Source organism: Anas acuta, chromosome 2, assembly GCF_963932015.1.
Source record: "Anas acuta chromosome 2, bAnaAcu1.1, whole genome shotgun sequence".
NCBI classification, from domain to species: Eukaryota; Metazoa; Chordata; class Aves; order Anseriformes; family Anatidae; genus Anas; species Anas acuta.
Genome location: NC_088980.1, coordinates 199,865 through 225,260, shown reverse-complemented (window position 1 = coordinate 225,260; position 25,396 = coordinate 199,865). Strand labels below are relative to the sequence as shown.

The following is a 25,396-nucleotide window of genomic DNA, read 5'->3' as shown; positions in this document are numbered from 1 at the left end:
TGCGCAAAGACAAGAGGGCAGCTAGCGGGGACAAGGAAGAGCCACCAACCTTCATCCCCATGACCCCCGACGACCGCCACCGGGAGACACTGCGCGAGCGCGGGTGGGGGGGTGCTTGTGGAAATGACTTCTCGAACTGCTTTTAACGTCAGGCGGGGACGGGCTGCGAATGCGTGTAGGCGCGCTGTGAAACTTTGTGCAAATGAAACTCTTTGCTGCGTAGAACCGCGGCAAATTGCCGCGTCCGCTGCACACGACTTTGGCGGGACTACCCCCCCGTGCTGCCCAGCGCTGAATAAACAGACCTACTTTTGCAGCCTTACTGACTGTGGACTCTGCCGCAAGTCAGTTTGGCGAGCCGGCCGGGAGAGACGTTCCACTCGCTCGGCTGCGGAGCGGACGCCCCTAGGTGCACCCCGAGCATTTTCCTCGGGGGAGCCTCCGCTCTGAGCCGCTCACCGCGGGAGCAGACAAAGACCTCCTGAGGCCGCGGACAAACGGTAAGCTTTACAGTACAGGAAGGGCCCGTAAGTCGTACGGGTGGCCGGGGCGGCTGGTAAGTCGCGCAGAGACGTCTGGCGGGCAGCAGAGTCCCTGTATGGGAGGAGGGTACGCTACAGGCTGACTGATAAGAGATGTCGGGGGGGAGGGGGTCGCTGGCCGATAGAGCGGCCGCTAGAGATCTTGGGAGTAGACGGAGCAAATGCGAGGTTACCGCTGCGTCCCAGTTTTGGGAGCCAGGACGGACCTGCTAATGACCGCATAAGAAGCAGGAGAAGGGTAAGCGGGCCTCTCGAAATTGTGACAAGGTTACCCGGGTAATAGCAGCAGCTGCTGGAGGGATGTCAACTGGAGTGGTAATCATTGCGTGTCTTATTTGTAGGTGTCTGGGTATGTCACGTTGAAAGCATTGGCGTGTGTGTGTTTGAGACAAAGTGCTGTTGTGAAGTGACTTACGAACACGTTTGATTGTTGTTTTAAGTGATATTTTCTTGTGGTATGAGCGAGGAGTGCAGGGGGCCTCTTTGCGTGACGGCGTGATTGTGCTGGGTGAGCGAGACGCAGCATCGCCGCGAAGCGAGTGCGGCGTTCCGATCCGCAGTCCCGTATCCTCCGTGAGGGGAGCGGCCGGGGACGAACGAAGCGCACGACAGACCAAAAGGAAGTGCTGTTTTATCCAAGTGCTGACTGGTGGTGCCCAATATATGCGCCCGGCGGTGCATCTCGTAATCCCATTTTTGTTCTTAAATGTTTGGAGTGTGACAAGGAGGAAGGTGGCGGCGTTATCTAAGTGACAGTGTAGAAGTTTGGATATATTTGCTGTGGTGTTTGGTCGGTTTCCCAGGTATCGGGGGAGAGGGGCTGACTGATTCTACACGAACGCACGCAGTATGAGGAATAAAATGGATGAGCTAGAAGTCCTGGCCCAGTCCCGCAACTACGACATCATCGGCATAAGCGAAACCTGGTGGGATGAGTCCTGTGACTGGGGTGTTGCGATAGATGGTTACAGGCTCTTCAGGAGGGACAGGCAGGGTCGGCGAGGTGGTGGGGTGGCGATGTATGTGAAGCAGGGGCTGGACTGTGTGGAACTTCAGGTCGGCGATGGCAAAGTTGAGAGCCTCTGGGTAAGGATCAAGGGACGAACGAATAAAGGGGATGTCGTTGTGGGAGTCTATTACAGACCGCCTGGCCAGGACGATAGCGCCGATAAATTATTCTTTACAGAACTAAGAGAGGCCTCGAGATTAACTCCCCTTGTCCTTATGGGGGACTTCAACTTGCCAGACGTTAACTGGGAGTGCCACACGGCTGACACGAGCAAGTCCAGGAGGTTCATGAAGCACCTAGATGATAACTTCTTGGTGCAGGTGCTAACGGAGCCAACTAGGAAAGGTGCCCTCCTAGACCTGTTGCTAGAAAACAGAGAGGGTCTGGTGGGAGATGTGGTGATTGGTGGCCGCCTCGGTCATAGCGACCATGAAGTGGTTGAGTTCAAAATTTACGGTGACAGAAGGAAAAGTGCCACCAAAACCTCATCCCTAGATATGGGGAAAGCGGACTTCAGGCTGCTCAGGGAACTAGTCAGCAAGGTCCCCTGGGAAACTGCTCTTGAAGGCCTCGATGTCCACCAGTGCTGGTCATTCTTTAAGCGATGCCTCCTAGAAGCACAAGATCAGGCAATTCCTAAATATCGCAAGTCAGGCAGGCGGGGCAGGAGGCCGGCGTGGCTGACCAGGAACATTCTTATGGAGATTAGGCGGAAACAGAGAGTGTTTCGCTACTGGAAGGAGGGCCAGGTGTCCTGGAAAGAATACAGGGATGCTGTTCGTGTTTGTAGGGAGAAAATTCGTGTGGCTAAAGCACACCTAGAGTTGAAGCTGGCTGTGTCTGTGAGAGAAAATAAAAAGGGTTTTTTTAGATATGTGAATGGAAAAAGGAGAACTAAAGAATACATAGGGCCGCTCCTTGATAGGGAAGGTCTCCTCACAGACAATGACATAGGCAAAGCAGAGATGCTTAACGCCTTCTTTGCCTCTGTCTTCAATGCCGATGATGGGCTTCGGGACCCAGGGTGCCCTGAGCTGGAGGACCGGGACAGTGGGGATGACAAACTCCCAACCGACCCTGAACATGTGCGGGATTTGCTACTCCACCTGGATCCCTACAAGTCCATGGGTCCGGATGAGATTCATCCCCGGGTGCTGAAAGAGCTGGCGGACGTCATCGCGGAACCTCTCTCAATTATTTTTCAACGATCCTGGGAATCTGGAGAGGTCCCAGTAGACTGGAAGCTGGCAAATGTTGTGCCGATTTTCAAGAAGGGTCAGAAAGAAGACCCTAGCAATTACAGGCCTGTCAGTCTCACGTCAGTGCCTGGTAAAATCATGGAGAAGATGGTTCTCGAACTTATTGAGGCGCACCTGGGGGACAAAGCAGTCATTGGTCCCAGCCAGCATGGGTTTGTGAAGGGTAGGTCCTGCCTAACTAACCTGATTTCCTTTTATGATAAGATCACCCGTATGGTGGACCAAGGGAAACCAGCTGATGTGATTTTTTTGGACTTCAGCAAGGCTTTTGACACGGTTTCCCATAGGATCCTACTGGACAAAATGTCCACCATACAGCTAAATAAAAACATCATACGATGGGTGAGCAATTGGCTAACGGGCAGGGCCCAAAGGGTTATGGTGAATGGGGCTGCGTCAGGCTGGCGGGCGGTCACCAGTGGGGTCCCTCAAGGCTCCATTTTAGGGCCGGTACTTTTCAATATTTTTATAAACGATCTGGATGTAGGAATAGAAGGTATTTTGAGCAAGTTTGCTGATGACACCAAACTTGGAGGAGTTGTGGACTCGAATGAGGGTGGAAAGGCCTTGCAGAGGGATCTGGATAGGTTGGAGAGCTGGGCGATCGCCAACCGCATGAAGTTCAATAAGAGCAAGTGCCAGGTCCTGCACCTGGGACGGGGCAACCCTGGCTGCACGTACAGACTGGGCAATGAGACGCTGGAGAGCAGCCTAGAAGAGAGGGATCTGGGGGTCGTGGTAGACAGCAAGTTGAATATGAGCCAGCAGTGTGCCCTGGCAGCCAGGAGGGCCAACCGTGTCCTGGGGTGCATCAAGCACAGCATCGCTAGTAGGTCGAGGGAGGTGATTGTCCCGCTCTACTCTGCGCTGGTGAGGCCTCACCTCGAGTACTGTGTGGAGTTCTGGGCACCACAGTATAAAAAGGACATGAAACTGTTGGAGAGTGTCCAGAGGAGGGCTACGAAGATGGTGAAAGGCCTGGAGGGGAAGACGTACGAGGAACGGCTGAGGGCACTGGGCCTGTTCAGCCTGGAGAAGAGGAGGCTGAGGGGAGACCTCATCGCAGTCTACAACTTCCTCGTAAGGGGGTGTCGAGAGGCAGGAGACCTTTTCTCCATTAACACCAGCGACAGGACCCGCGGGAACGGGGTTAAGCTGAGGCAGGGGAAATTTAGGCTTGACATCAGGAGGGGGTTCTTCACAGAGAGGGTGGTTGCACACTGGAACAGGCTCCCCAGGGAAGTGGTCACTGCACCGAGCCTGACTGAATTTAAGAAGAGATTGGACTGTGCACTTAGTCACATGGTCTGAACTTTTGGGTAGACCTGTGCGGTGTCAAGAGTTGGACTTGATGATCCTTAAGGGTCCCTTCCAACTCAGGATATTCTATGATTCTATGATTATCAAAGTGGCAGAACGGAGAGAGTCGCTTCTGTGGTGGTTTGGCCTTGAGCCCTTGGGAATTTGGTAAGAAGGGGGAGAGCGAATTTATTTAGGCCTCAATACCTTTTCAAGCCCCCGTATTGATGGATACGTAGGAGTGATTCCTTGTTTTGTGCGAGCTTACTAACAAAGTGCATGAGAAAAATTGGCACTCGGCTTGAAATTCGGCCCTGCTGAAATGTAAATTTTGTGGAAAAGGTGGTTTTGTTTGTCTAGAAGACGGAGGGCTGAGTGCTTCAGGTGTCTTCCCAAAGCCCTGTGGAGTTCTGATTGGAACGGGGCTCATCAATAATCTGAAATAGTAACGTTTGTACGTGGACAGAAGAGTTGAATCCCAGAGAATTGGGACATTTGGGAAGAAGATTAGGAAAAGAGAGTAAAAACCTGTCACTGGAGCCCCAGTCACTGGAGCCCCAGGTGCGGCTAATGAGGGTGGTGATCTGGGCAGCCCCTCCTCATAAAAGGGCTGCACCTGGGTGAGGGTGGCAGCTGTGGGGCTGGTGGAGGAGGAAGGCGGTGAGGGGGCTGTAGTTGCAGTTTGTCTGCCTTGCAGCCCCTCTGCTGCTTGGGGCAGCCAAGCTGGGTCCGGAAAGGTCTTTAGAGAAACCTTGGAGCACGGTGAGGCTACTGAGCGTTGCTGGGACCGTGGCAAGGAAGAAGGTGCGTGCAAGCGGGAGTTCCTGGGATCGTGGAAGTCCTGGGCAGCAGGGCTGCCTGTGTGCTGAGGCTGGCTGGGGGAGGACTCGCCGAAAGTTGGGGTGGGCGGGTGGGCGCGCGCAGGCACGGTGAGCCCCGTATGCGAGGAAAGCCCCGCACGTCTGTGCGCGTGCTGTCATTCTTCAGGAAAAGGCGGAGGTGCTCAATGCCTTCTTTGCCTCAGTCTTTAGCGGCAATACCGGTTGTTCTCTGGATACCCAGTACCCTGAGCTGGTGGAAGGGGATGGGGAGCAGGATGTGGCCCTCACCATCCACGAAGAACTGGTTGGTGACCTGCTACGGCACTTGGATGTGCACAAGTCGATGGGGCCGGATGGGATCCACCCAAGGGTACTGAGAGAACCGGCAGAGGAGCTGGCCAAGCCCCTATCCATCATTTATCAGCAGTCCTGGCTAACGGGGGAGGTCCCAGCTGACTGGCGGCTAGCGAATGTGACGCCCATCTACAAGAAGGGCCGGAGGGCAGACCCGGGGAAATACAGGCCTGTCAGTTTGACCTCAGTACCAGGGAAGCTCATGGAGCAGATCCTCTTGGGAGTCATCATGAGGCACTTGCAGGGCAAGCAGGCGATCAGGCCCAGTCAGCATGGGTTTATGGAAGGCAGATCCTGCTTGACGAACCTGATCTCCTTCTACGACAAAGTGACGCGCTGGGTGGACGAGGGAAAGGCTGTGGATGTGGTCTACCTTGACTTCAGCAAGGCTTTTGACACTGTCTCCCACAGCATTCTCCTCAAGAAACTGGCTGCTCATGGCTTGGACTGACTCACGCTTCGTTGGGTTAGAAACTGGCTGGATAGCCGGGCCCAAAGAGTTGTGGTAAAAGGAGTCAAGTCCAGTTGGAGGCCAGTCACTAGTGGCGTCCCCCAGGGCTCGGTGCTGGGGCCGGTCCTCTTTAACATCTTCATCAATGATCTGGACGAGGGCATTGAGTGCACCCTCAGTAAGTTCGCAGATGACACCAAGTTAGGTGCGTGTGTCGATCTGCTCGAGGGTAGGAAGGCTCTGCAGGAGGATCTGGATAGGCTGCGCCGATGGGCTGAGGTCAACTGCATGAAGTTTAACAAGGCCAAGTGCCGGGTCCTGCACCTGGGGTGCAATAACCTCAGGCAGAGCTACGGGCTGGGAGATGAGTGGTTGGAGAGCTGCCAGGCAGAGAAGGACCTGGGAGTGATGGTGGACAGTCGGCTGAATATGAGCCAGCAGTGTGCTCAGGTGGCCAAGAAGGCCAACGGCATCCTGGCTTGTATCAGAAACAGTGTGACCAGCAGGGCTAGGGAGGTGATCGTCCCCCTGTACTCGGCTCTGGTGAGGCCGCACCTCGAGTACTGTGTTCAGTTTTGGACCCCTCGCTACAAGAAGGACATCGAGGTGCTTGAGCGGGTCCAAAGAAGGGCAATGAAGCTGGTGAGGGGTCTGGAGAACAAGTCCTACGAGGAGCGGCTGAGGGAGCTGGGCTTGTTCAGCCTGGAGAAGAGGAGGCTCAGGGGCGACCTTATCGCTCTCTACAGATACCTTAAAGGAGGCTGTAGTGAGGTGGGGGTTGGCCTGTTCTCCCATGTGCCTGGTGACAGGACGAGGGGGAATGGGCTAAAGTTGCGCCAGGGGAGTTTTAGGTTAGATGTTAGGAAGAATTTCTTTACTGAAAGGGTTGTTAGGCACTGGAACGGGCTGCCCAGGGAGGTGGTGGAGTCACCATCCCTGGAAGTCTTCAAAAGACGTTTAGATGTAGAGCTTAGGGATATGGTTTAGTGGGGACTGTTAGTGTTAGGTTAGAGGTTGGACTCGATGATCTTGAGGTCTCTTCCAACCTAGAAATTCTGTGATTCTGTGATTCTTCATGAATCTGAGCGACTCTTCCTGTAACGCCCTTGAGTCGACACATGGCAACTCAGGCAGACGACATACAGCATTATACAGCAACTACAGCAATTGTACAACCCAAAGGACTGCCTGTTCTCACCCCAGATGCCCTTGAGGGTTTTCAGACTGCCCCATACTTCTGCATCAGCTGCCGAGTGCACCCACATCCTTGAGCAAAAGCAGCCCCATGGACGGCTTTGCCTTTGCCTTAGCCTGAGGCAGGCATAAGTCAGACCGTCTTCACCAGTATGGCTTTTTTTTATTTTTATTTATTTATTTTTTTTTAATATGCCCTGCAAGGACTTTATCCCTTTCTCCGTGTGTAGGAGTTTCCATTGGGCAGGGCTAGCTCGATTGGCAGACTAACCAGGTGGCTGTTGCTACATGTGCATCCTACCTGGGCAGCCTGCTCTAAGGAACCTGCTTTGGCAGGGGGGTTGGACCCGACGATATTTCGAGGTCCCTTCCAAGCCCTACAATTCTGTGATTCTGTGATCTGTGGTGGCTTTACCTTTCTAGGCAGTTGATGAACTCCACCGCAACTGCCCTCTCACTCCCCTTCCTCAGAAGAGGAGGGGAAGAAGAAAAGGAAAGGAACAACTCATGGGTTGAGATAAGGATAATTTAATTAAAGGAAAAAAAAACATTAAGGGAAAATTGTTATTAAATAATTTCCCTAAAGGGAAAGGGGGGGGAAAAAAAAGGAAAACAAAAGTAAAGGCTGTGTGGAAGTGCAGAGGAAATAAATTACTCTCTACTTCCCCCCAGTGAGCGATGCTCGACCACGTCCTTGAAGCAGGGCCTCAATGCACATAGCCGATGTTCGGGAGGACAGATGTTCTCCTCACGAGAGCCCACCCCTCCCCTCTTCTTCCACTTTTATTGCCGAGTGTGACGCCATACGGTATGGAATATCCCTTCGGTTGCTTTACGTCAGCTGCCCTGCTGATGTTCCTTCCTCCCCTCTCGCCCACCCCCAGGCCTGCTGGCTCTGGGCGGGGGGCGGGGGGTTGAGGGAATCCTGACCCTGTGCCAGTATTGCTCAGCAGTAGACACAACTCTGGTGTGATACCAGTGCCATTCTAGCTACAAGTGCAGAGCACAGCACCCTGTGGGCTGCCGCAGGGAAAGTTATCTCCATCCCAGCCAGACCCAGTACAGCATCCTGTGGAGGAATGGTTAAGTGAAGTAGGTCATGTGAATGTTGAGCAACTTGGAGGTCGCGAGCTAAAAAAGTATCGAACGCAGCTCATATGAGTCTGGCAGATGGCGGGAAGCCAATCAAGGGACAAAGGCATTGTGTCAGTGTGTGGATGGGAAAGTGCCTAAGACGGGATAACGGTTGAGGGAATGAGGAGCTAGCTGATAAGATAGGGAAAGTTGCACTAACCAATAGTGAGCTTAGCTTTTGCAATATGTATGAGCTAATTATATTGAATCATATAAAAAACAGCTGAGCTATCCAATAAATCGAAGTTCACTGATCACTCATATTGAGCGTCTGTGTCTTCCTTCCGTCGACAACAGCATCCCAACGGTTGAATGGCTCAGCACCCATTGCTTTTAGCGTACTCTTTGTCAGTCTGTTGCTGTTTGTTTATTTATTTATTTATTTATTTTCCCTGGACGCTGGTGCAGGAGAAGGGATGTGGTATACCCGTTCAATGCCATGCTCTTTGGTCCAGGTGTTTATGAGGTCATTGTGGAAATGAATCCCACTGTCTGATGCAATTATTTCTGGTGTGCCATGTTGACGTGGGACTGTGAGAAAATGTCGCGTTTTTGCAGTAGAACGTGTTTTTGCAGTGGAAAATTCCACTAAGCTCGCGTATCCAGAAGTGCTTGTGCAGGCACGACAGCAGCCCAGCAGTGGAGAGTACGTTAAGCAGATAAGGGGAAGGTCCCAGTGTCCCAAAATAAGGAGGACGGGTAAGAGAAGCAGGGCAAGCAGTGCAAAATCACTAGAAGCAAAAGATCGTGGGCCCTGTGGTCACAAGAGAAGATGGGGCGGAAGGAGAAATTAACGGTTGGTCAAGTAAAACTGGATCTGTGCGATACAGTCACAAGTGTTGAGTAGCTCGTGAACCTGTTGCACTCAGCCAGGGAGGAAACGGGAGGAATCAAGCCTCGGTTAAGAGGGTTATAATATAAGGTTACGATATGCTTTTGCGGGTTGCTCCCGCTTGCAGGACCCCCGCCGCTGCAATCGTGAAGAAAACAGCTTTGCAGAAGACCCTGTCTGAGCAAGTTATTGAGTTTTTTTTTTCTTTCTTTTTTTCCTCCCCTCACAAGACTTGCCTTTCAAAGCCCAGGATGGCGTTCCGGGTGGAAAGCTACGTTTCCAGCCGTGCAGTGGCTGCTTCCAGCACCCCAAGCACACGGCGCTTGCCAGCTTCACGGGAGCCGGTTCGGCTCCGCGGAGATGGGCGGGGCGTGCAGATCCCGCCGGAGGGGAGGGGAGGGGAGGGGAGGGGGCGGGAGGCCGGGCGAAGGGAAGGGGCGGGGCGAATGCGAGGAGGAGGCGGAGCCGCGCCAATGAGCGCGGAGCGAAGGGCGGGCGCAGAGGCTTCGTGGGCGGGGCACGCGGCCGGCGAGGCGCGGGGCGGGGCGGGGCATGCAAATTCGTGTCGGGGCCCAGCCAATCGGGCGCTTGGGGGCCCGAACGGGCCGCTGGGAGGCCCCGGCGCCGCGGCGGCGGGGCGCTTGGGGGTCGCGGCTGCGAGCGGAGCGCGGGCGAGGGCGGGCGAGGGCGGCGGGTTGAGGCCCGGGAGGGCGGGGGCGGGCGGTGGAGCAGTGGCCGTGAGGTCGGGGTGGTGGGCGCGGGAGCGGGCGGCGCGGGGCCGGGCGGGCGGGCATCGCTTCTCGGCCTTTTGGCTAAGATCAAGTGTAGTATCTGTTCTTATCAGTTTAATATCTGATACGTCCTCGATGAGAGGACTTTATATTAAACGGATTTTTGGGCTCGGGAGTTGGATCCGGAGCTTGCTCCCTCCGCTCCGCGCATCGTCCCGGTATTGCAGTACCTCCGGGAACGGTGCACCTCCCTCGGGAGGTTGCTGTGCGAGTGCAAAGACAGAGCTGGACGCTGGGGGGCGGGAGGACGCGCGGCGCTTCCGCGGCGGGGGACGGGGCAGTGGCCCCCGAGCAGCTGCCGCCCGGCCGCCGCAGGCTTCCCGGCTCGGCGGAGGGCACGGCGCGGCCCAGCGCGTGCGCTCGCTTCCCGCCTCGCTGCCCCTTCCGCGGGCCGGAACGGCTCTCTGCCCCCTCGCGCTCCCGCCAGCGCCTGCCGCCCCTTTGCACCGGGGAAGCGGCCGGGGCGCGGCGGGGGCAGCGTGGTTCGGAAGGTTTTCTTGGGCTTGCCGCTGGGGCTGGCGAGAGAGGGAGTTAGGACAATCTGATCGGGTAGAGAGAGAGCGCTGGCAGCATGCAACTAGGATGCTCCCTGCTGTCTCTGCCGACTATGCTGCCTTGTGCAAAATAACTAAAGCAAGAAGCCTCGGGCCCCTTGCCGAGGTCAGTCTCTTCATAAGAGTGGGAGCCTGTCTTAAGAAACTGGCAGAAACCGGTCCTGCGCGTGGACAGGAGCCAAGGAGCAACCGACTCCGCAAAGACAAGAGGGCAGCTAGCTGGGACGAGGAAGAGCCACCAACATTCATCCCCATGACCCCCGACGACCACCACCGGGAGACACTGCGCGAGCGCGGGTGGGGGGGTGCTTGTGGAAATGACTTCTCGAGCTGCTTTTAACGTGAGGCGGGGACGGGCTGTGAATACGTGTAGGCGCACTGTGAAACTTCGTGCAAATGAAACTCTTTGCTGCGTAGAACCGCGGCAAATTGCCGCGTCCGCTGCACACGACTTTGGCGGGACTACCCCCCCGTGCTGCCCAGCGCTGAATAAACAGACCTACTTTTGCAGCCTTACTGATTGTGGACTCTGCCGCAAGTCAGTTTGGCGAGCCAGCCAGGAGAGACGTTCTGCTCGCTCGGCTGCGGGATCGGCTGCGGAGCGGACGCCCCTAGGTGCACCCCGAGCATTTTCCTCGGGGGAGCCTCCGCTCTGAGCCGCTCACCGCGGGAGCAGACAAAGCCCTCCTGAGGCCGCGGACAAACGGTAAGCTTTACAGTACAGGAAGGGCCCGTAAGTCGTACGGGTGGCCGGGGCGGCTGGTAAGTCGCGCAGAGACGTCTGGCGTGCAGCAGAGTCCCTGTATGGGAGGAGGGTACGCTACAGGCTGACCGACAGAGATGTCGGGGGGGGTGGTCGCTGGCCGATCGAGTGGCCGCTAGAGATCTTGGGAGTAGACGGAGCAAATGCGAGGTTACCGCTGCGTCCCAGTTTTGGGAGCCAGGACGGACCTGCTAATGACCGCATCAGAAGCAGGAGAAGGGTGAGCGGGCCTCTCGAAATTGTGACAAGGTTACCCGGGTAATAGCAGCAGCTGCTGGGGGGATGTTAACTGGAGTGGTAGTAATTGCGTGTCTTATTTGTAGGTGTCTGGGTATGTCACGTTGAAAGCATTGGCGTAAGTGCGTGTGTTTGAGACAAAGTGCTGTTGTGAAGTGACTTACGAACACGTTTGGTTGTTGTTTTAAGTGATATTTTCTTGTGGTATGAGCGAGGAGTGCAGGGGGCCTCTTTGCGTGACGGCGTGATTGTGCTGGGTGAGCGAGACGCAGCATCGCCGCGAAGCGAGTGCGGCGTTCTGATCCGCGGTCCCGTATCCTCCGCGAGGGGAGCAGCCGGGGACGAACGAAGCGCACGACAGAGCGAAAGGAAGTGCTGTTTGATCCAAGTGGTGTTGACTGGTGGTGCCCAATATATGCGCCCGGCGGTGCATCTCGTCATCCCACAGCTGCCTGTGTGCTGAGGCTGGGGGAGGACTCGACGAAAGTTGGGGTGGGCGGGTGAGTGCACGCAGGCACGGTGAGCCCCGTATGCGAGGAAAGCCCCACACGTCTGTGCGCGTGCTGTCATTCTTCATGAATCTGAGCGACTCTTCCTGTAACGCCCTTGAGTCGACACACGGCAACTGCAGACAACATACAGCATTATACAGCAACTACAGCAATTGTACAACCCAAAGGACTACCCACTCGGTGCACGCGGAGGCGCAAGCATGGGTGTCGGTTTCCTAGTAACGGGGTGACTGGAAGGGTATTTTTTTTTTTTCTTCCGTCCTTCCGTATAACAAACGGCACTCCTGGCAGGTGAGCAATTCAAGCAGCCGCAGCTTTAAGCACTGGTGCGGTTCAGAGGGCAGGGTGCTGCGGGTCCGATGTCCCGCAGAGCCCCAGAGCGCCCGGAGGAAGGACACGGAGGTGCCGTGGGGGAGCCGGGGGAAAGCAGAGGGGGCCCGCACGGGTTCCTTGGCGAGGCGGCGGCTGCGGCGCCCCCCGCGAGCCTTGAACCTGCCGCACGGCCCCCGGCGGCGCGGCCCCGGCCCGGGCGGGCGGCTGCAGGGCGGGGCCGGGCCGCGGGGCGGGGTCGACGGAGCTGCTCCTCCTCCGCGCCGGAAGGAAGAGGCCCCGGGCGGCGGGAGCATTGCCGGGGCAGTGCCGGTAGCGGTGGCGGCGGCCCAGCAGCGCCATGACGTCGCTCCGCGCCTTCACCTGCGACGACCTGTTCCGCTTCAACAACATGTGAGTGGCACCCCCCCACCCCCCCGGGCCGGCCCCGCAGCCCGGCCCCGGCCCCGGCCCCGCAGCCCGGCCGGGCCCACGCTGAGCGTCTCTCCCTCTCCTTCCCCGCAGCAACCTGGACCCGCTGACGGAGACCGTATCCTTCCGCTGCCGCCGGCCGCCTGGCGGGAGGCCTCGGGGGGCGCCGCGCCGCTGTGGCTGTGCTCCTTAACTGGCGGCCGCAGTACGGGATCCCCTTCTACCTGCAGTACCTGGCGCACTGGCCCGAGTACTTCATCGTGGCGGAGGCGCCCGGCGGGGAGCTGATGGGTTACAGTGAGTGCCCCGGACCCGGCCCCGGCCCCGGCCCCGGCCCCGGCCCCGCCGCTCCGGGGCCGCAGCGCTCGGCGGGGGCTCCGGCTGCTCTCGGGCCGCGGGGCGGGCGCGCTGCGAGCGGCGCTGAGCTCCGGGCGCGGGCTTCCCTTCGCCCGCCGAGAGGCAGCCCTGGGCCGGGGAGCCGAGCCGAGCCTTGCCTTGCCTTGCTTTGCCTTGCCGCGGTGGCGTTCGCCAGCAGTACCCGCTACTCGGGCTGTCTGCCGGTTCGCCCTCCTCGTTATCGCTGCCCCGGCATCCCGGGAGGCCTTTGCAGAGACTGGGGAAATGGCCCGTTCTACGTGTTGAAGCCTAAAGCGTTGGTGCTGTGAGTGACGGGTGTTTCTGAAGTACTGCGTGCGACAGGAGGTTTGGAGGGTTGTTCACAATCTAACGCTTGTGTGGTGCTATGTAGAAACAAGCTCCAAAGACACCCCCGCTCCCCACCCGACTCTTCCCCCTCCCCCCAAAATAACAAACAAACAGAAAAACCCACCTCTTTTGGCTACATGTAACGTGTTTTCAGGGTCTAAGCTGTCTTTTGCCAGATCAGCAAAGCCGCCCAAGTTCTACCCCCTCAAAGCGACCAGAAATTTCCTTTAGTTGCTCGGGTGATGAACTAGTTTTTTGGCTTGTAGCCCTCTGTTCTTCCATTATTCTACTCAGACCCCGAATTCTGCTCGTTTAAAGACTCGTGAGAATTGCTTAAGGCTTTTATTTAGAAGGCGCTCCTCAAAAAACAAGTTTTGAAAAATGATTTAACTTTTTTAATGCTAGTCAAGAGACGAGTGTAAAACGAGCAAAATGATGTCTGATGCAATGAAGCAGAACTGATGAGAACCATCTGCATTGTCTGCGGTAGGTGAAGTTGGGTGTCAGAATAGGTTCTGTTAGCGTGCAGTTGGTGAAATCAGGAACTAGCATCTGGGGGTCTTTCCAGTAGAGCTTGGAATCCAGATGGAAATGTGACCTTCAGGGGCCTTGCCTGCCTTTCTCTGAAGCTCTGATATTTGACCTGTAACCGTACAGAGTTGCTAAGTCATAGAGCGATAATACAGACATGCCTTGTTCAGCTTTTTGCCACAGTTGTTGCAGCATGTGTTCATATACTCCTCTGTAACGATGTACACCTGGGGTGCGTTGTCCCAGAGGTGCTGCTGTGCTGATACTCTGTCTGTCCGCAGTAATGGGTAAAGCAGAAGGCTCTGTGGCCAGGGAAGAATGGCACGGACATGTTACTGCTCTCTCGGTTGCACCAGAATTTCGACGGCTGGGTTTGGCTGCCAAGTTGATGGAACTATTGGAAGAAATCTCAGAAAAGTGAGTATTACCCTTCTCTTTAAGCTGATCTTGTAAAGTGTTCTTTCTGTAGACTTTTGTCCCTGGTTTAGGTATTTGTTTTACATGAAACATACCCAGACTCCCGGACTTCTCTATTAAATAGCGCCCCCAACTGACTGAAATTCCCTGTAATTAGAGAACAAGAGCTAAAAACTTTGCTCGGCATTTTAAAATGTCTTGATGTCTTTCTGTGAAAGCTCACTTGCCATGATGAATGAGAAGTAGTCTAAATTTCAGCAAAGACACAGTATAAAGTATCCTTTTCTTGAAATTTTGTGAAGTTCTTTTCCTACCAACAGTGTTTTCCACAGTGCCCCCAACATGCTTGTTTAGCAGCTGTGGGCTTTGTGCGGGTTCCCTTGGACGCAATATTACGCAAATGTAGTGCTGCAGACAGTAACTGAGCCAGCATGAGATGGAAAATAAGCTTACTTGTACCTGCAGAAAATAAACACATTAGGGAAATGTCCCTAGCTCGTGCCAGTAGAGCAACCCTGTTGTGGTTGGTTGAATCCCCAAATTGCTTGATTCTTTGAAGAACTAGCATACTGAGGGCTGTCTCCTGTTAGGCAACTGAATTGTGAGACTGATTTTTCTTCCCCTGTTCATTTTGAAGGGGGCAGTCCCTAAGCTAGTGCAATGTAAATGCATCTAAAATACTGATTATAATTAAAATAATTATTTATATATATATATATACACACACATATATATATACACACACACATATATATTTATATTCATATAATATTTTATGTATATATTTATTTATTTATTTATGAAAATGAGGCTTCTGTGGGTATTTGGCTGGCCCTGTTTTTTTTGTTAATAATTCTGAGTGTACTGGATGGTGTAGAAGATTGTTCATGTGACCAAAAAAAATAACTTCTGCCAGTACTGGGCTTGTCCTGTGCTAAAAGGAATGCATCTGTTATTACAGCGTGAAACATACCTGATTAGTGTATTGCCTCATCAGACCTGTTCTTGGTTACATGTTGTGGGTTTTTAATTGGAAATATATTCACCTGCTCGTTCTTACTGTGTTTTGTTTATTTTTTAAAAGAAAGGGTGGATTTTTTGTTGATCTCTTTGTGAGAGTATCAAATCAGGTTGCGGTAAACATGTATAAGCAACTGGGCTACAGTGTGTACCGGACAGTGTTAGAGTACTATTCTGCTAGCAATGGAGAGCCTGACGAGGATGCTTATGGTAAGTACTTGTTCTACCCCCACGTTGAATGGAAAGATCCTCTTGTGTGTCCCAGGGTTGTCCCTGTGTTTTGTGTATAGGGAAAAAGTTAAGGTGGTTGTTGTTTAATGGGATTTTACTTCTTCCTTTAGATAGCTTTTCCTGCTGAGGATTAATATCTGTTAAAAAAATCAACCTTGTGGTTTGCACGTTGCATTGTATCCACGGTAAAATAAAATAGTAAGCTATCCAGTACAAAGACATGTTATTCTGTGAGTAAGGATAAATAACATTCGGTTACTTATCTAATGGAAAGAATGCTCCTGGCAGGTGCCTGGACTTCTTCCTGATGCAACTGGGAAGAGGAATGGCTGTGCTTTCCTTCTTCCTTTCTCTTCCCTCCTTTTCCCCCCCTCCCCCCCCGCTTTTGTTTTGTTGTCCCTTGATTATACGGACTTGAGGAATTGTTTTTCTCAGCCAATTAAAATCTTACAGAGGCTAATGGTCCACAGTGACAGAGAATTGGGTGGCCTTTTCAATTTAAAGGATAAAGGACATGGAAATTTCAAGTACTGTGTTAACAAAACAGGAGTACTAGGTGCTTGTTATTGCAAGGTATTTTTTCCTGTAAGCGTCCTCCACAAAAGCTTCTTTGGGCTTGCTGTGTATCTTTTCTGTTCATCCATTCATCTTTTCAGATTAAAGTAACATACAAAATACAAAGGCTGTGGACAGACAACTACAGTTGTTGCAGATGACTTAAGTCATGTTTGCCCTTTTAGCCTGCCATTTTCTTGACATTCAGCTGAATTTTGTGCCGCACTAATGATTTGAATTGTTAACATTGCTGCCAAAATCAGCTTGATTGAAAGAGATAACTTTCAGTCAAACTGTAATAGGGAATTCGCTTAGTATGGCTTTGTGCAACAACTCTTGTTACAACAACATCTTTTTCCTCTTGCTACAGATATGAGAAAAGCTCTTTCCAGAGATACGGAGAAGAAATCTATTATACCTCTTCCTCATCCTGTGAGACCGGAAGACATTGAGTAACTGTAAACCGTGATTCTCAGGCATCATGCTCAGAATTTTGGATTGCTTTTCTGTCTACCCCCCACAAAACCTTACAGATGAGAAAACATAGCCGCAATGGTTTTTTTTCTCGTGAAATACCAAAAGCAATATTGAGAAGTTTACTTACACCGTCTTTATTGGTAATAGCTGCAGACTTGTGAACTTCCCCTAGTGAATTTTCTTTTTAAATATTGGTAATGCAGAGACTATTAAATGGAATTACCTGGTGACATGGTGCACGGTGTGTGTTTTTTATTTTTCTCAAATCAAAAATAACTGTCCAGTAATAGTAAAACTCCTAAAGATGCCATTATTCATGACCAGTGAAAATATTATTGTACAATACCAAGGAAGAGGGACAAGGGGAGGTAGTGTATTAATACTTTCATAGAAAATACACCTGTTATAGACAATTTGGACATTTTTTTCAAGTTCTGTGGCACAAGGAGGGGCTGAACTCAATTTGGTCCACGCTCAATGGGGAAAATCCAGGCAAATAAAGAACTCAAGGATGCCCATCTACGGAGGACCTGATTCAAGACCAGTTCTTGGTACCATACATAAACATGGAATGCTGCATCCACTGAAATAAGCCACAGTAAAGGGTTTCTTGTGTTCTCAGCCGATACTGCAGGTATTTAACCTCAGGGTGGAACGCCACCTGCTGGTGAGAAGTAAATACTGCAGGCGGCCGAACACCACGCATGAGCATGCGCCCACTGCCGCCACCTGCTGGTGGGAAACGAGTACTGCAGGCGGCCGGGGGGCGCGTATACGCAGTGTTCCCCGCGGGCGCCCTTTGCCGCCACCTGCTGTTCGGGAAGGGGTACTGCAGGCAGCCGGCGGCCGCGCATGCGCGGTGGCGCCCGCGGGCGCCCTCTGCCGCCCCCTACTGGTGGAAAAGGGGTACTGCAGGCGGCCGGTGGCCGCGCATGCGCGGTGTCGCCCGCCGGCGCCCTCTGCCGCCACCTGCTGTTCGGAAACGGCTACTGCAGGCGGCCGGGGGCCGCGCATGCGCGGTGTCGCCCGCCGGCGCCCTCTGCCGCCCCCTACTGGTGGAAAAGGGGTACTGCAGGCGGCCGGTGGCCGCGCATGCGCGGTGTCGCCCGCCGGCGCCCTCTGCCGCCACCTGCTGTTCGGAAACGGCTACTGCAGGCGGCCGGGGGCCGCGCACGCGCGGTGGCGCCCGCGGGCGCACTCTGCCGCCACCTGTTGGTGGAAAAAGAGTACTGCAGGCGGCCGGCGGCCGCCCATGCGCGGTGGCGCCCGCGGACGTTCTCTGCCGCCAACTGCTGGTGGGAAACGGGTACTGCAGGCGGCCGGTGGCTGCGCATGCGCGGTGTCGCCCGCGGGCGCCCTCTGCCGCCACCTGCTGTTCAGAAAGGGGTACTGCAGGCAGCCGGCAGCCGCGCATGCGCGTTGCTTATTACGTCTCTTTTTTTGATGTGTGATTTCCTATGCTCCTTGATTTTTCTTCATATGTAAATTAAAGGTTTGAGCCAATTCCCGTTGAAAATATTTCATTTACTTTCTTTGTTGTATTGTCCTTTCTGTGTTTAAAGCTGAGGCGAAAATAGGGTAAATTTTGCTTCTAGAAACACCGCAGTTCTTTTGTCTGCACTCCGCATGCTGTAAACTAGGGATAGGTGACAAATAAATAAAAAAATAAATAAATGAACACAGCTGCTGCTCCTGCTCTCTTTCTTGTGCTTTGCCCCCTCCTCTTTCCCAGGTGATTGGGTTTGGGTGCTGGGCGGGGCCAAATGTTATACGAGCCCTAGGCGTTCTATCAGAGAGCTCCTTCTGCGTGGGCTGCTCTTTGGGGTCGGTGCTTTGTTTATTCTTCTGTTAGCTACATGCAGGGTTCTTTTCGTGGGTCAGAGTCTTGTACGATATTTTAGAGGAAACCAATCTAGTAGTACGTGCATTTATTGCATGAAGCTCTTTGGAGGTGATTAATTGTTATAGCACTTTTATGGATAGGATGTCAATGTTATTTTGTGTGTTTGCTTTGTTGTTCTATGTCCCTCATGATTTTTGCAGGGTTATAGGGCAGATGCCACCAGGTCTACCCCTTTTGTTGTTTTTGTTTTGTTTGATTTATTTTTCTTATTTTCTTTTTCGGAAGGGGGTTTGGGATTTGAGCGTCCTATTTTTTGGGGTTTGGGATTTGAGCATCTTAATTTTGTGGGTGTGGGATTTGAGCGTCTTAAGTGTTTGGGTTAGGGCTTTTAGGCATAGGACTTCAGGGGTTTAGTGTGGTGGATAGTTTGGGTTAGGTCTGTAGGGGTTTCGAGGATTTTTAGGGTTAGGGCTTGCGGCTTTTTTGTGTAAGGGCGGTAAGGGCTAGGGTTCCAGGGAGTGCTGTTAAATGGAGTTCTCGACAACTCGGCCTCTGATCGGCCGTGCCGGCTGCCCAGGGAATGCTGGTAGGTGTAGTTTTCCGGCACAAGGCTTCCGGTAGGCTGCGTTGAGTGCCCAGAGCATGCCGGGAAATGTAGTTCTGGGACTCCGGACTTCCGGGAGGCCATGTTGGGTGCCCAGAGCATACCGGGAAATGTAGTTCTGGGACTCCGAACTTCCGGGAGGCCATGTTGGGTGCCCAGAGCATACCGGGAAATGTAGTTCTGGGACTCCGGACTTCCGGGAGGCCATGTTGGGTGCCCAGAGCACACCGGGAAATGCAGTTCTCGGGGACTAGGGCTGGGGCTAGGGTTAGAGCTTAGGGTGAGGGTTGGGGTTAGGGTTAGGGCTAGTGAATGCTGGTTCTCTGTGTTTGCAGATGACGGTGAGCGTGTGTAAACTAATTCCAGTTGAAGAAGTTTCAGTTACTTGCTTGGTGACATTATCAGTTCAACATTAAAAGCTGCAGCAAAAGCAAAAGGGGAGTTTTGCTTCTAGAAACACCACAGGTCTCTTGTCTGCTCTTGGAATGTTTTTGAGATAAACCAGATTTTAAAAAACAAAGGAAAAAAAAAAAACACAGCTGCTTCTTTTGCTCTCTTCCTACTTTCTTGTGCTTTGCCCCTCCCCTTTCCCAGGTGATTGGGTTTGGGTGCTGGGCGGGGCTGAATGCTATATGAGCCCCAGGCATGCTATCAGAGAGCTCCTTGTGCTTGGGCTGCTCTTTGGGGTAAGTGCTTTGGTTTTCCTTCAGTCAGTTGCAGGGTTCTCTAGGCAGACTGGAGCCTATGGATTTCTGGATTTTAAGTGCTTGGAATTCACTCAGTAGCGGGATGTTTAGTAGGGGCTGCTGGCTCACTGTTTTTTTTGGGATGGTGGGATACTCTTCTGTTTTTGAGCTATGTTTTAATCTCTAGATGTATAAACCCACTTGTGTAACTCTCCAGAGGACTAAAACCAGCTTGATTGAATGCTACATATGGCTTGGCAGCGTAGATGCGGCGTTACCAAGACGCTGAGCAGGGTTGTATCAGAGTCACCTCTTTCATCTGCAAAGGGTAAGTCTGCGACTACCCCTGCCGAGGCTGCTGTGTGTGCATGTCTTTTTGGCATTTGTGGAGCTCGGTTGTTTTTTTTTGTGTGTATGTTTTAACTTTCTGTTTTTCTGAGCAGTAAATAGTGTGTGTGCTGAGCGTGGTTGGCAGGAGGAGGTGGGGAGCTGCTCAGGACTGGTAGGTTTGGTTTCTAGGAGTGTGCGGCATCCTTCCTGTGTGATGCGACTGATTGTTGGGTGGGAACGTTCCAGCTCATATGTCTTAAGCAATGTAGCTTGTGTAGTGTGTGTTGTGTGGCCCGGGTGCAGCTTGCTGTGGTGTTGTGAGTGAACAATCTCAGAGCTGGTGAGCAGCTGAAGTACCGGAGCTGGGAAGAGAGAGGTCTTGCAGCAGGTACGCTGTGGCTGTGAGGTGCCTCAGAGTGTGCATTTCTCTTGTCTCTGCAGGTGCTTTGTGCAGTTGTGGAGAGGGAAGGGAAATCTTCATGTCAGGAAGCTCTGAGGGAAGGTGAGTGGTGTCAGCCTGGTCATGCCTTATCCGAAGCAAAGGGAAGACGCTCAGGTGTTTCCCTGTGAGGGTCCGAGGTGAGGCTGATTGGGATAGAGGAGCAGTGTGGCAGGTGGGTGCTTGCAAGCACCGCGGTCATTGTATCCTTTTGTGTTCCCAGGTGGCGTGGGTGATGCTGGCCGCTCCTTTCAAGCTTGGACCTAATTTGCAGGTCCAGAGGCAAGTGGAGTGCTGTTTTGAAAGGATAAAAGTAAAGATGGGGTTGCTTATGTTGTTGAGGGATGGGTGCTACTACTGCTGGCAGCTGAATGTTTATCTTCTGCCTGTGTCTTTCCCTTGTTCAGGCTGAAATGCAGCGTGCAGTGCGCAGTGCAGGACGTCTCGACCCAAGCTGCCTCTGCAGTGACTCTGGTGTGTGATGAGCAGAGGTAACTGTTGTTTTTGGGGTGTGGTTGTCACTGCAGTTATTTTCCTACATCCAATAGAGTAAAACTCCAGTTTGCCTTTTAGAGGTGCTATAAGTGGGTAAGGAGAAGAGATGGAAGCATGTGCCACGTGGGGCAGGCAAGCGGCTGAGGTACAGGAGGGGATGAGAGTATGTGATTTTTTTCTGGGGATGGAATGGAATTGATTTTGTTGGTGTATAATCTGTTCTGCTCTTGGATTTTTCTTTCTAAGTTTAAAAAAAATAATAAAATTTGAGCTAATTCCAGTTAAGAAAGTTTCAGTTACTTGCTGGGTTGTATTGTCCTTTTAATATTCAAAGCTTCAGCGAAAGCATGGGGATTGTTGCTTTTAGAAACACCTCAGGTCTCATCTGCACTCTGCATTCTGTTGAGCTAAAGCAGATCCCCCCAAAAAAAACAAACAGGTAAACAAAAAAAAACAAACACACACACACACAAATGAAGAACAAAATAAAACACCATTGGTAGACTTGTTGTGAATGCAATGAACATTTAATCCCTTTGTTTTCCCAGGTGGTGTGGATGATACTGGCTGCACTGTTGGAGCTTGGATTCGGAGAGGAACACGTGAGCACAATCGTATGTTGCATCAGCAGTAGTCAGCATCGTGGAGAAGGTGGGCATCGTGGCCGGCGTGCTAGTGAATGCTGGTACTCTGTTTTTGCAGCTGATGATGAGCCTTCAGTTGACTAAGATGACAATCGGTGCCTGTGTATTTCTTGAGGCAGAGGGACTTTACCATGCAGCAACCTGAGAGCTAAGTTGGGGGGCACCTGGTATTTGCATATCTGGGGTGGCTAATGGGAGCTGTGAGCCAGAGCAGCGTGGTGCCTGCTGGCTGAATATACTTGGTGCCACTGTGAGGGTGGTTGAGGCTGAGTCACGTTCAGGCTGCTTGTGGCTGGGTCACCAGGCTAATAGGAGCAGCGGGATTATTTTGTAGCGTGAGTGCGTGTGCCAGGCAGGACGGTTTCCTTCAGTTTGTCTGTCCTGTAGTGTTGCTTCTGCAGTGTCTGTTCTGTGCTTCTCGGGTCTTGATATCCTCCTGGCTTTTGACACTGGACTGACCAGGCAGGCGACTCGGTAGCTGTGCTGAAGGGCCTCAATGCTTGTTTTGTCATCATGACTCTGATCCGAGCACTTCTTGTCTTGCAGTCGCTGCTTGAAATACAGATCTGTTTCAGGTCTTGTGTATCATACTCGGTTTGAGATCGCGTCTGTTTCCATCCTCACTCTTGCAGAAGTCATCTGGGCCGCATCAGGAGTTCTTGCTTGGGAATTGATTTCCTGAGAGTTGTCTTAGGGGGTTTTCAGTCCCCATCCTTCTGGTCTCTTGTCTTGAAGGCAGGCTTTTTAGGCCTCCATCATCCCAGTTCTGGCAGTTGCTTCCAGTCACGTGTCGTGACATTTTAGTCTCTCGTAGGGTCTGGTGCAGAGCACCTGTTCTGACTTGCTGTTGCTGTAGGGCTTTCTTTTTGGGGGTCACTTTTTCTTGTGCCTTGTGTTGTGTGTTTTGTTTGTAGTGTTTGTGGCGTGCCTGTGTGTGTACGTGTTTGGTCCGGAGCTGTCCTGCCTGGCAGTTAGTGATGGCAGTTAACGTGGCAGTGCATGGGTGTACTAATACATTGATGGGACTGTGTTGGCAAAGACATCCGGTCTGCCTCTGGGCACTTGCTGAAGGACATCTGGCACAGTATATCTGTTTGCGAGCAACTTCTCGTTTACCTCTATTTATTTAAAAAACTGTAAAATTTAATTGCAATCCAGTTTGGGACCCAGTCATGTATGACACCAGGGGGCTTGTCCAGGAGGGCTTTGGTTCTTGGAATCTTATTTGATGTAGGAGAGGTGCCCCAGCATTTGGTGGTTGCTGTTCGAGTCTGGTCGGGACTAATGGCATCTCGAACCTGAATACAGGTAAGCTAAGGTTTTGATTTTTTTTCAGCTCCCTTGCTGGCTGCAGCAGTATATTTTGCCCGTAATTCTGCGTGTGAAGATCTGAATGAAGACAACGGAGTCGTAAGTGTTTAAAGCGTATACTGTTCTGTTGGATGGGTTTTGGTTGCCTGTGTGTGTAAGAGTGTGACTGAGACGGAATTTAGTTCCGAAGCGATTGTGGAGGTCTTCTGTACCACGGTTCCAATCTCCCGCGAGGGACTTGGCCGGTGAAGGACCGAAGGGATTCCCAAAGGATTTGTGGGTGGGTGATAGATCTTAAATCCTCTTTAAGACACTCTTATTAAGGTAACCAAGGGCTGTGGGAATTGCCAGAGTAACATTCCTAGATGGGTGAGACAAAACCGAAGACCAGGGACCAGAAGAAAGGGAGCGAATTACCAGACATACCACCAGAAAGTCCATTAGGAATAACGATTAGAAACTGGAACGAGAGAGGCCCCAGTAACGTAAAAAGTAAATAAAAAATGGTTCAGTCTTGTGTGATAGAATGGCCAAAGGAGCCTTTAAGACCGCATGTCTTTCGGCCCGTTTTTGGATCCTTTGAAGACTGTATTTGTCAGGCCTTAAATACACATGTTAATTCGAAGGAACCTTTCTGCCGGGAAGAAAGTGATGATGCAGGATTATGGATCAGGAGGACTTCATGTCCTTTTACAGCCTTAATATTTACACTAAAAGCAGGTAAGAAATTTTGAAGAAGAAGAAGAACAGGAAAAATAAAAAGATAATAAACGGGAGCCGTTGGATAACCTACCATCTCCATATCGTAACAATCCACCTCTGGTGGTGTGCTGGGTCTGGCTGGAATGTTAACTTTCCCAGCAGCAGCCCATACAGTGCCGTACTCTGCAGTTGTAGCTGGAACAGCAGTGTTATCACACCAGTGTTATCACACCAGTGTTGCGTCTACTGCTGAGCAGCAGTGGCACAGCATTGGGCCTTTCTCTAACCCTCCTAGGGGATGGGCAAAAAGCGAGGAGAGAAACATCACTAGGGCAGCTGACCTAAACCAATCCAAGGGATATTCCATACCATGGGATGTCACACTCAGCAATAAAAGGTGGAAACAGGAAGAAGAGGGGAGGGGTGGGCTCTCGTTGAGAAGACGTCGGTCCTCCTCTCGAACACCGGCTGCGTGCGTTGAGGCCTTGCATCAAGGACGTGGTCAATCATCGCTCATTTGTGGGAAGTAGAGAGCAATTTCTTTCCTCTGCACTTCCATATAGCTGTCATTTATTTTGTTTGTTTGTTTTCGTCCCTTCTTTTTATTTTCCCTTTTCCCCTTTCCCTTTTTATTTCCCCTTAGTTAAATTGTTTAGTTCATGGTAGTCTTTATTTAATTATTATAATTATTTCCATTTAATTAAATTATCCTTATCTCAACCCGTGAGTTGTTCTTTGCTTTACTTCTCCCCCTCCTCACCTAAAGGATGCATTCATGAGAAGTAGGACTGCCGTATCTGAGAGAGCTCCTCTATATCCTTTAAGGGAGGTAACTGGTGTATAACTGGGTTGGAGTTTTAACAGGGTTTTAAGGGTTTCAGGGTTAGCGTGTTAGGGTTTTAGAGTTCTTTTTGGGATGGAGTGTCGCTATGTTTTTTAGGGTTAGGGTCCTAGGGTTTTATTTTTGGTCAGTTATTTAGGGTTAGTGTGTTAAGATCCTTTTTTTTTTTTTTTTCAGGTTAGGTTCTCCAGGGTTAGAGTTTCGAGCGTCCTAATTTTTTGGGTTACGGTGTTGAGCGTCCTAATGTTTTGTGTTAGGGCTTTGGGTGTTAAGCATCTGAATTTTTGGGTTAGAGTTTTGCGCGTCCTGATGTTTTGAGTAAGGGTTTTGAGCATCCTAGTGTTTTGGGTTGGCTTTGTGTTTTGAGCATCTTAATTTTGGGGTTACGGCTTTAAGCGTCCTAATCTTGTTGTTTAGGGCTTTGAGAATCCTATTGTTTTGGGTTTGGGTTTTGAGCGTCCTAAGTGTCCTAAGGGCTTTTAGGCATAGGACTTCAGGGGTTTAGTGTGGTAAACAGTTTGGATTAGGCCTGTAGGGGTTTCGAAGTTTTTTAGTGTTAGGGCTTGAGTCTATTTTGAAAGGGCAGTAAGTGCTTGGGTTCCAGTGAGTGCTGGTAAATGTATTTCTGGAACACTCGGCCTGTGATTGGTCAAGCCAGCTGCCTGGGGAATGCTGGTAGGCGTAGTTTTCTGGCACTGGGCTTCCGGGAGGCCATGTTTGGTGCCCAGAGCATGCCGGGTGGGGGTTGGGGGGTAAGGGGGTCGGGGGTTAAGGTGGGGGTTATATCTGTTAGGGTTAGGGGGATAGGGTTGGGGGGTCAGGGGTTGGGGGGTTAGGGTTAGATCCGTTAGGGTTGGGGGGTTGGGGGGTCAGGGTTGGGTGGTCGGGGGTTAGGTGGTTCCATGGGGTGACCCCCCTATCTCTGCCCCCCCCCCCCCCCAGACAAGGAGGAGACGAAGCTGAAGGGCGTCATCTACTTCCAGGCCATAGAGGAGGTGTACTACGACCACGGGCGGGCGGCCTGCAAGGTGGGGGGGCCATATGGGGCCGTGGGGGGGCTGTATGGGGCCAA

The 25,396-nt window shown here is 52.1% G+C and overlaps 1 protein-coding gene, 2 long non-coding RNA genes and 1 other non-coding gene across 6 annotated transcripts; all 4 read left to right on the top strand.

Annotated features, from left to right (window-relative positions):
• Positions 1-9,687: 9,687 nt before the first annotated feature.
• Positions 9,688-9,878, top strand: LOC137852829 (U2 spliceosomal RNA). Its single transcript, XR_011094058.1, has one exon. It is a non-coding gene; the product is annotated as a U2 spliceosomal RNA (small nuclear RNA).
• Positions 9,879-12,314: 2,436 nt separating this feature from the next.
• On the top strand, positions 12,315-16,659 carry LOC137851917 (N-alpha-acetyltransferase 20). Of its 3 annotated transcripts, none has more exons than XM_068673007.1 (6): positions 12,315-12,475; positions 12,587-12,611; positions 12,700-12,790; positions 14,011-14,146; positions 15,231-15,376; positions 16,323-16,659. In XM_068673007.1, exons 1-6 carry the CDS (start codon positions 12,423-12,425, stop codon positions 16,406-16,408), a joined length of 537 nt encoding a protein of 178 aa, XP_068529108.1. In that variant the 5' UTR covers positions 12,315-12,422; the 3' UTR covers positions 16,409-16,659. The 3 variants fall into 3 exon arrangements, with proteins under 3 accessions (XP_068529108.1, XP_068529111.1, XP_068529109.1); XM_068673010.1 differs by lacking the exon at positions 16,323-16,659 and adding an exon at positions 16,054-16,090 and having other exon boundaries at positions 12,316-12,475; XM_068673008.1 differs by lacking the exon at positions 16,323-16,659 and adding an exon at positions 15,508-15,539 and having other exon boundaries at positions 12,316-12,475.
• A 3,610-nt stretch (positions 16,660-20,269) lies between these two features.
• LOC137851630 (uncharacterized) lies at positions 20,270-21,121 on the top strand. Its single transcript, XR_011093305.1, has 2 exons — positions 20,270-20,644; positions 20,739-21,121. It is a non-coding gene; the product is annotated as an uncharacterized lncRNA (long non-coding RNA).
• A 340-nt stretch (positions 21,122-21,461) lies between these two features.
• LOC137851916 (uncharacterized) lies at positions 21,462-24,203 on the top strand. The gene is made up of 2 exons (XR_011093572.1): positions 21,462-22,880; positions 23,779-24,203. It is a non-coding gene; the product is annotated as an uncharacterized lncRNA (long non-coding RNA).
• Positions 24,204-25,396: the final 1,193 nt, after the last annotated feature.